General features: G+C 37.9%; 1 protein-coding gene across 2 annotated transcripts; it reads left to right on the top strand.

The window, feature by feature from the left end:
• The first annotated feature begins 36 nt into the window (after positions 1-36).
• Positions 37-10,086, top strand: slc2a13b (solute carrier family 2 member 13b). Of its 2 annotated transcripts, none has more exons than XM_083547342.1 (13): positions 37-164; positions 1,252-1,711; positions 1,809-1,968; positions 2,834-3,042; positions 3,187-3,295; positions 5,419-5,582; positions 6,637-6,751; positions 6,869-6,994; positions 7,114-7,232; positions 7,694-7,846; positions 8,112-8,275; positions 9,224-9,292; positions 9,455-10,086. In XM_083547342.1, exons 2-13 carry the CDS (start codon positions 1,273-1,275, stop codon positions 9,461-9,463), a joined length of 1,836 nt encoding a protein of 611 aa, XP_083403468.1. In that variant the 5' UTR covers positions 37-164; positions 1,252-1,272; the 3' UTR covers positions 9,464-10,086. The 2 variants fall into 2 exon arrangements, with proteins under 2 accessions (XP_083403468.1, XP_083403467.1); XM_083547341.1 differs by lacking the exon at positions 37-164 and adding an exon at positions 924-1,177.
• The last annotated feature ends 438 nt before the right edge of the window (positions 10,087-10,524 follow it).

Raw genomic sequence — 10,524 nt, 5'->3', positions numbered from 1 at the left:
TCCCGATTATTTTGGAAGTCTCCCGGAGAGCCCAGAGACAGGCGTGACTTGCTGCGGCAGCAGGAGTCATATGACTGCTGGTATCATTTTTAAAACAGGAAGTCTAAAGCACCGAGCCGGGGGACGATCGAGCAAACCGAGAGAAAGACGAGATTTATTTACAGGTAAACTTGGCCTTCTGTTCACCCTCCTCTTCCTCTTCGTGTTCACATCTTCAGCAATGCAATGAGAATGAGAAACCTTTCATATCCCGTCGTTTGTCCGGTTGGTTTTTTGTTTCTGTCAGTCGTTCCAGGTCACGATCATATTTCTAGAAAAAAAGTGTAGCAGGAAACATTTTGAGTTTGACGTGTATGTATTTGTTTTTGTTTTTTTTATTATACGTTTATTCATATGTTTGAGTGCACCACTGCAATATAGTATCGTATAAGCATTTTAACATTGTAAAATGATGCATGTTGTCTCCAGTCAAATTTGACAGTTTCTAAATTTGGCAGTTATATATATATATATATATATATATATATATATATATATATATATATATATATATATATATATATATATATATATATATATATATAATTATTATTATTATTATGCTGCCAAATTTGACTGGAGACAACATGCAGAATAATATTGATGCATCATAAATATTATATACATATAATATTATTATTATTATTATTATTATTATTATTATTATTATTATATACAATATTTTAAAAATATTATATTATAGATATATAATATTGTATTATAATTTCATATTATATGCAGGCTTTTTATTTATTTATTTATTTCACATTTTATTTATTGAATTTTAAAAGCTCATTTTTTAGGCTGCATTACGCTGTATGTGGGCGGGTCTACGTTTGTTTCCACGTCAAAGCCCCGCCCTCTCGATGGCACGTGACCGCCCTCTTCTCTTTTTAAAGTTTTAACATGGCTCCATAGTAAAGTACAAACTCCGGGTGATGGGAATCTCATGGTTTATAATGTTTGAGCGTTTGTGGGAATGGATGAGTTCGATCCAAGCGCTGGATATTTTCTCTGGCATCATTACATACATGATTATACAATGCCAAACCCCGGCTAGAGCATGAATCGGATTTAGTAAACAGCTGAAGATTTCTTAGATTGTGCTTCGTGCTGGTACATGAGAGCCGTGTTAAAGGTACGTTTTGATGGACCATGTGATGTGCACAAATGCTGTAATTACATGCATATCTCGGGTTTCTGTGATTATAGGATGTTTATGAGCTGCAGATCATGGAGCAGGTGAATGGCAGCGGGAGGAGAGTGGAGGACGACCACAGGCTTATCAGAGCCCCCGCGACTGCAGCTCAGTCTGGGGGAGGAAGCGCTTACAGCCAGGATGGTTCCTCGAGGTTTGTCTACGTCCTCGCGTTCTTCTCCGCCCTGGGCGGCTTTCTGTTCGGCTACGACACCGGGGTGGTATCCGGAGCCATGCTTCTGCTCAAGAAAGAGATGAACCTGAGCGCGTTTTGGCAGGAGCTGCTTGTCTCCAGCACTGTGGGAGCAGCAGCGTTTTCAGCTCTAGCAGGCGGTTTCCTGAACGGGGTGTACGGCCGCCGGAAGTGCATTATGCTGGCCAGCTTCATTTTTACTGTAGGAGGGATCATTTTGTGCGTGGCACCTGATAAAGTAGTTCTCCTTATTGGGAGGCTTACTGTTGGAATTGGTATAGGTAAGGGAACAGATTTGACTTTGTCATTGTCTTTTGGAAATAAAGGACTCTGAAGAAGAGTAATGCTGAACACATATGTTTTGGTTTACTCCAACAGGAATAGCATCTATGACCGTGCCCGTGTACATTGCTGAAATGTCTCCTCCTCAGCTCCGGGGACAGCTGGTCACCATCAACACTCTGTTCATCACAGGCGGTCAGTTCATAGCCAGTGTGGTGGATGGAGCCTTCAGTTACATGGAGCACAATGGCTGGAGGTATGAAGTGAATAAGCGAGTAGTTGCAACACTGTGTCCTATTACAGGTTTTGCAGAAACTAAATATTTGAGGCTTTTTTTTCTTCATGGAGATCCAGAATGGCAGTGTTAACTAGCTAATGTAGTATGTACACTACAGCAGGACAAACAAACTGTACAGGACATGGTACTCCTCCACCAAGGTTTGGAGACCAGTGCTTTAGAGATCATTTACATAAAAGTTTTTTGAGAGGGAGAAGATAAATTAGAAATAGGTTCATAGGATAAACAGTACAAATAAAAAGCGAAGAGAATGAAGGAAAAAGAACAACCGGAGAAACAAGTATTATTTAGAAATGCCAATTCTTAAGATCTGACTTTATACAGACTAATGAGAATGTTTTAAATATGATGTGTTAAGTGACTGGTCAAAAGCAGAATGCATTAATCCCTTCTATTGGATATTAGATGTTTTGCCCATATATCCCTTGTTAGATGTACATTGGTAGCTTTAATAAATGGAGGCGATAACTTATTGGTTAGGGCATTGCACTTTGGATCAGAAGGTCGTGAGTTCAAATCCCAGCACCACCAAGCTGCTACTGCTGGGCCCTTGATCAAGGGTCTTAACCCTCAACTTCTTAGTTGTTAGTCACTCTGGATACAGGTGTCTGCCAAATGCTGTAAATGTCAATTGCAATAGTGCACAGATAAGACACTAAGACATCTAAAATTAGTTACTGAAGCCAAAAGCAGAACGGTTGTCAAACCGAATTCAATCCATTTTCTGATAAAAGTGCTTCAGAATATTACATGGCCTCTGCTCTGAGAACACAGTTTTCCCCCTTTTTTTTTTTCTTTTTTTTTTTTTGTAAATGTTCTGTAGGTATATGCTGGGACTGTCTGTAGTCCCTGCTATTCTGCAGTTTTTAGGATTCTTCTTCCTCTTGCCTGAGAGTCCTCGCTGGCTCCTGCAAAAAGGCAATTCTCAACAGGCCCTCAAGGTGCTCGCACAGATCCGGGCCACAGAGAGCGTGAATGAAGAGTACGACAGTATCAAGGCCATGGTTGAAGAGGAGGAAAAGCAAACCGGAGGTAAGCAGCATCTCACAATTAGGTTTTAACCAGAATAAGCAGAATTCTCAGACTTTTTACAATATAGTTGTGTAAAGAACTGGGCAAAATTTATTACATGCACACAAAATTGTAATGTCTTGCATTTTGTTGACTGGTTCCCAGAAGGACCGGTTCTGTGCCGTATCCTGGCCTGTGCTACTGCTCGAAGAGCTCTCATTGTGGGATGTGGCCTTCAGATGTTCCAGCAGCTCTCTGGAATTAACACTGTAATGTAAGACATTTACTGTGTGTTTACTGTTGATAAGTTTGAGCAGTCCTTGGTCGCACTCTAGTTTGCTGTGTACGTTGCTGGCAACACTATACTTCAAATGAGGGAGTCCAGGCACTTTGTCTAGACCTCTTTTAGGAAAAGATTTGGGGTGTAAACTTTTACACAGCAGCAATGTGGAGTTTACTGTAATCCTAATGATCTAGAGTTAAGCATTCCTTGAACTAGCAAAGCACATAAATAGGTGTTTATAGCTGAAGTCACAGGGCAGCAGAGAGCAAAGTTTAATTATCTCTTCATATTTTGTGTTATTTAGTGAACTAATCTGTGGTTGCACAAAATAAAACATAGACATAAAGCATTGCTCTGACACTATGTATGTATGTATGTGTGTGTGTGTGTGTGTGTGTGTGTGTGTGTGTGTGTGTGTGTGTGTATATATATATATATATTATACAGTGAGGAAAATAAGTATTTGAACACGTAGGTGCATGTCCACTGTGAGAGACATAATCTAAAAAAAAAATCCAGAAATCACAACATATGATTTTTAAACTATTTATTTGTATGATACAGCTGCAAATAAGTATTTGAACACCTGTCTATCAGCTAGAATTCTGACCCTCAAAGACCTGTTAGTCTGCCTTTAAAATGTCCACCTCCACTACATTTATTATCCTAAATTAGATGCACCTGTTTGAGGTCGTTAGCTGCATAAAGACACCTGTCCACCCCATACAATCAGTAAGAATCCAACTACTAACATGGCCAAGACCAAAGAGCTGTCCAAAGACACTAGAGACAAAATTGTACACCTCCACAAGGCTGGAAAGGGCTACAGGGAAATTGCCAGGCAGCTTGGTGAAAAAAGCTCCACTGTTGGAGCAATCATTAGAAAATGGAAGAAGCTGAACATGACTGTCAATCTCCCTCGGACTGGGGCTCCATGCAAGATCTCACCTCGTGGGGTCTCAGTGATCCAAAGGAAGGTGGGAAATCAGCCCAGAACTACACGGGAGGAGCTGGTCAATGACCTGAAAAGAGCTGGGACCACCGTTTCCAAGGTTACTGTTGGTAATACACTAAGACATCATGGTTTGAAATCATGCATGGCACGGAAGGTTCCCCTGCTTAAACCAGCACATGTCCAGGCACGTCTTAAGTTTGCCAATAAACATTTGGATGATCCAGAGAAGTCATGGGAGAAAGTCATGTGGTCAGATGAGACCAAAATATAACTTTTGGGTCATAATTCCACTAAACGTGTTTGGAGGAAGAAGCATGATGAGTACCATCCCAAGAACACCATCCCTACTGTGAAGCATGGGGGTGGTGGCATCATGCTTTGGGGGTGTTTTTCTGCACATGGGACAGGGCGACTGCACTGTATTAAGGAGAGGATGACCGGGGCCATGTATTGCGAGATTTTGGGGAACAACCTCCTTCCCGCAGTTTGAGCATTGAAGATAGGTCGAGGCTGGGTCTTCCAACATTACAATGACCTGAAGCACACAGCCAGGATAATTTGGAAAGCTAAATTTTATTTATTTTTTATTTTGCATTGGATCATTATTTGGACTTCATATTTATGTTGATTAAAATAATATTCTGTGGCTTTCCAGATAAAAGTCAATCACAAAAAGGTCAAATCTTTTCAGATAATTATGTGTCTTCTAAAGGCAAGTGGTTGTATCACTACAAATTGAAATTCAACAGCACCCATACTTGTGTATCACAGGTTACATTTTTATCACTAACTACTTATTTTTTGACTAGGTACATTGAGCATAGTGTACATTATTAATGGCATCATAATATCTAATGGTTATTATAATCAAGGCTGTAAAACTGCAGAATGCGGTTTATAAAAGGTGGTAGATTTAAGTTGTATTAGGTCCATTTTATTTGTAAATACTGTAATTACAATTTAAAACTGCTTTCCTGTTTGCCCAGAGTTATGATGGTTGAAATTTCCAATTCCAGTAGTAGTAGTGGTGGCAGATATAAATAAAAAATAAGTTCTTTCACTTATAATAGTTGTGGCATAGTTATTATAAAAAGTTAAGAGAATTTTAAAAGAATTTGCCTAATAATGAAAAAATAGCAAGTCACTCCCTGTTTTTTAGGTACTACAGTGCTACAATTTTGCAGATGGCAGGTGTACGAGATGATAAGACTGCCATCTGGCTTTCAGCTGCTACAGCGTTCACCAATTTTCTGTTTACACTGGTGGGCGTTTGGCTGGTGGAACGGGTGGGCCGCAGAAAGCTGACTCTGGGCAGCATTGTTGGTGAGGCCCGAAAACATTTACATTCTTATTGCATATGACTCCAAAAGTCCAGACCTCATTCCCACTAAACATATTTGGAATGAATTTGAACACCGATTGTATTTCAGACTTCCTTGTCCAACAGGACTGTCTTGTCTTACAAATATGCTTTTGGCTGAATTGACATAAAACCACACAGCCATGCTTCCATATCTGTTGGAAAGTCTTCCCAGAAGAGTGTAGGTTATCTTAAATAAAATGTGAAACTAAACCTGGAATGGAATGTTCTAAAAGGGCATGGTGTGCACACACTTTTGCCCATATAGCGCATCAAACTGCTTGCATGACATTTTATGAGGCTATAAAGTCAACCATTTAGTACCTTTTGGCTGTACCTTTCTTTTTTGTGAAAGACATTGAAGCTCAGTATATAAGATATTGGATTTTGAAGTGAAAGGTTTTAAGTTTAAGTCCCATCCCCACAAAGCAATCACTACCGGTCCTTTGAGGAAAGCTCGTAACTCTCACTAGCCCACTTGTATTAGTGATATTCCTGTAAGTTGCTCTGGATAATTGTGCCCACCAAAAAACTGTCAGTGTTTTTGGACTTGGTTCTGTTTTGCCTTTTTCAAATTTCTCTTTTTGTGACACTTTTATTATTGCTCACCATCTGCAGATACTATCATCCCCAAAAGAGGGAATCTCAATATATTAAAACATAAACCTCAACCTTTTTCTCAATTCACTCGTTGCTTCTATTTTGGCTTCTGAAGCCGATATTCAACAAATGAAATCATCAATCTGCTTCCGTGTTCTTGTAATTTGCCTCAAAAGTGTTTGAGTTGAAATCTATTTATTTTGCTCAGATCTGTGTGATACAGTAGTACCACACAGTGGCTTCGCTATGATATTACATTCTGTTTAAAAACAGGACTGTATGTTCCTATATTTCTGTTATTGGTAGGTCAAACTGAAATATAAATTTTGAGATCATTTCTAATTTAACATTATTGATTATTCTGACTATTTACTGCAATCTTATTCATGTGTACATATTGTTTATTGCATTGTTTAGGTACTAGTGTTAGTCTCTCTGTCTTGGCTGTGGGATTCCTACTTTCTGCTCAGGCCTCTCCTCCAGTGAACCCTCTTGACCCCACTGCTCCTAACTCAACATGCTCACAATATGGGTGAGTCAGTGTCAGTAAATAATAGGCACAGTCTAAATATTAACAGAGTCTGTTTTGTATTTCAACTTATGCAGAGTACATTAATATTAACAGAAGCAACCTCACACACTTTTACAGATTTTGTGAACAATGTATGCTGGATCCAAACTGTGGCTTTTGTTACTATGACAAAGGCTCAAATATATCAGGCACTTCCTGTGTACCAGTTGATCCAGCGAACACAGAGCAAGCAGCATATGGCAGGTTTGGGTTTTTTTTATGTTTCCCAAAAGAACTCATATTAAGAGTCTTATTTCTTTTTTTTCTTTTTTTCTTTTTTTTATCAAATTGTCTGGTATATCTGATATTTATGCTTCATCCAGGTGCTCTAATGCTACGCAAGTAAACCCAAATGCATTGTGGGCCTATAATTATTGCCCAACCTCCTATTCCTGGGTGGTATTGCTGGGTCTCATCCTTTACCTGGCATTCTTTGCTCCAGGTAAGAACAGCCCTTCTCCGCTTACTACTTTCTGTAGTATTTATTCACTTGATTTAATTAGTTGAATTATACATACACTATATGGCCAGAAGTATGTGGACACCTGATTATCACCCCATTTGTGGACTGTTCAGAAACTGTTAGAGCTACCAAAATTGGAAGCACACAACTGTCTGAACTGCCTTTGTATCTTCTAGTGTTAGGAGTTTCCTACACTGAAACTAAGGGGTCCAAACCTGTTTGGTTTGACAAGTTTGTAGTAAAGAAAGCTCATCCTTACTCACAAATGTATCTATACCTGGAACAAGACATTAAACAATCACTTATGGGTATAATAATGGTATAGTGTCCTAATGCTTTTGGCAATTCACACACACCCTTAATACATAAAGAAAGAGTTACCAACACTAATTACTAACTCTTAACACTTTTCTTTTGCGTGTGCACATACCTGCCTGAAGGGATGGGTCCCATGCCATGGACAGTGAATTCTGAGATTTATCCACTGTGGGCTCGGAGCACAGGCAATGCCTGCTCTGCTGGTGTCAACTGGATGTTTAATGTCCTGGTGTCTCTGACATTCCTTCATGTGGCACAGTACCTCACATATTATGGTATGAATCTTCACTGCTGTCCATACCTGCTGCTTATATTTCTATTCAAAATCTTAAAACATACAACATGAACAATCCTATGATTATTTGTTCAAAATGGTCAATTAACGCACATAGTCTTATAAAGGACCATTTAGTTAAATCGTGTATATATAATGTTCTTGCAGAAGGCTGTTCATGTTCTTTTTGCTTAGTAAAGTTTGTTTGTAATGTAGTTACATGTATGTATTGATTTTTGTGTAATATTCACCTGCTGTTTTTATAGGTGCGTTTTTCCTGTACACTGGACTGGCTGTGCTTGGCTTCCTGTTTGTGCTGGGCTGCCTACCAGAGACCAAGGGTCTCATGTTGGAGGACATGGAAACTCTGTTTAACAGGACACTTTGCACTTGTGGTGTGCTGGGTGACGAACGCACACATTACACCAGGGTAAATGGTGGCAACCTTCTCTCAGATGAGGATGTCTCTGATGGGGACTAGTTTCTTCTGGTCTTTTCTGGTTCTTGAAAAGTTGAAATCCTGGTGTTTTCACAATCTCTGTGGCGTGTGGGTATCTATAGCATTCAAGAGACTAGTATTATAAGGACTGTAGGTTTTTTTAATTAATAAGACCTCTCCGTTCTTATCTGCATTTCAATTAACTGTTGGAAGTCTTAAACAATATTTTTGGGGGTTAGGGTACAGAAAATTTTTTCCAGATTCAATGCTACATTCCTATCTGGTTTGTGGTGAATGAAGATTTCAGGTTAAGGCCTTAAACCACTATTACATTACAATGCCTCCCAAAAGGTTGGAAACACCTAGACTTTTATTATTTTTCAGACGCATGCAAGTTTTACTTGTTTATATGCAACAAACTAGGTAATTTAAGAAATAAGGTATAACATTCACTTTGATCAAACAAATAAACAAATAAACAAATCTCTTAGCATACTTTGCCATGTCTTTTGTAAAACTTGCCAAATTTGTTCTTGGCAAATAGTTTTTTTATTGCTGAAGTATGTAATGGTATCCATATAGGTTCAGTATTCCTTCCATTCAGAAGAAGTCAAACCTTCCCTATCCAAATCAAACCCCAAACAATTAAACCTTCCAACTGTTTGACATGTGAGGCAGTCTGGTAACATCTCTCCTGTTCTCCATCTTACATCTTACTTAAGTTCTTCTTCATCATGCACCGTACAATTCTTATGTGTTTTTGAATTTTACCTAGTTTGCCGCATATAAACAAAAGGAGCATGCGTGGTTCTGCAAAATTATAAATTAATAGGTGTTTCAATATTTTTGATAGGCACTGTATGTATAAGCCATGTGAAATACTTCTTGTGTTGTATTTTTTTGTCAATTGACTAAACATGGCAGTTTTTAATGTTATAGCATCGTATGGATTTGGGAAAGGTCCATTATGGTACACTGGAACCTGAGGAAGGAATTGCTTACATTTCAGTAAGTACTTTAAATAATAATGAGCTTTTTTTTAAGCTCGTAATTTTATGTTTACAAGTTAATAAAATTTTTATTGTGAATAAAAAAACTAAAACATTTGTATAAAAATATATTCTAGAATTATATTTGTTACAAATATTTTATTTGTGTCTTCTGCTGCAGCTGCAATAATGGTTCAGTACCTGGATTTGGACTTTTGAGATCAAAATCAGTGAACTGTCACTTTATTATAATGCACATATACAGTATATACATACATTTAAAAAAAAAGAGTCAAAATGGGTACTGGTATAATCTATCTGAAGCTAGAAGCTCTACATTCACAAACAGACTTATAGTTTCTGGAATAAAATCACTACAAGTGTTTGATTTATTAATATAGTAATTATAATATAGAGGTGGAGAAAATAAAATTGGTTTTGAAGGAACTATATATATATATATATATTTAATTATGTTAATGATTACATTTTATGTTTGAATAATGGATTCCAAAAGGAATATAATGGACAGTCCTATACATTTTTCAAATTCTGGAAATAAAATGCATATACAGTATGTATATTGTATATTTTGGCAAAATATTAATAATGATCTGACTGCAGGTTTTCTGCAATGTCTTTATACTCTGCTAGAGTACAATCAAACCTGTCTTAAACCCTAGAGTTTAAATAAGGATATAGTGGATATAATACAAAATTCAAGTCTGCAGGATAAATTCTCTCATATCAAACCATTAATGTAACTACTTTGTACTGTGTTCTTTTTCTAATGAATAAAATTTGTGAGAAATACATCTTCAGTTTTAATTTCATTATCCCTTTAGCTACTGGTAAAATGTGTTTGCAAGCAAATAATCCCTGTAACCTTTACAACACTGACGCCAGACAGACGATACAGTATCTGTGTTATAGTAATAAACTGTTAACAGTTTGGCAAGACTGAGATCTCCCTTCCACATGTAGTGTAATTCAAACCCTGCATTTCACTTTCTCTAGTCAACTGTTCACAGTCGCACTGTGATATTCCCCTCACTACAGTGTTGCTCTGTCTGTAAATGAAACCTGAGAGCTGGTAACTAGACACCTTCACTTGGAAAGAGGTCAAGACACCCATGGTGCTCAGCCCCATTCCCCCCAATTGGTGGGTCTGCCAATGTAAAGCACTTTAGATGCTATTTAATATCAATATAGTGGCAAAGCTCTGATGTGAGTCAGGCAAATGTGGTTAAT

Source organism: Silurus aristotelis (genome assembly GCF_946808225.1).
Source record: "Silurus aristotelis genome assembly, chromosome: 7".
In the NCBI taxonomy this organism is placed as follows: Eukaryota; Metazoa; Chordata; class Actinopteri; order Siluriformes; family Siluridae; genus Silurus; species Silurus aristotelis.
Note: the sequence above shows the minus strand (reverse complement) of the source record. Positions and strands in the feature narration are given on the sequence as shown.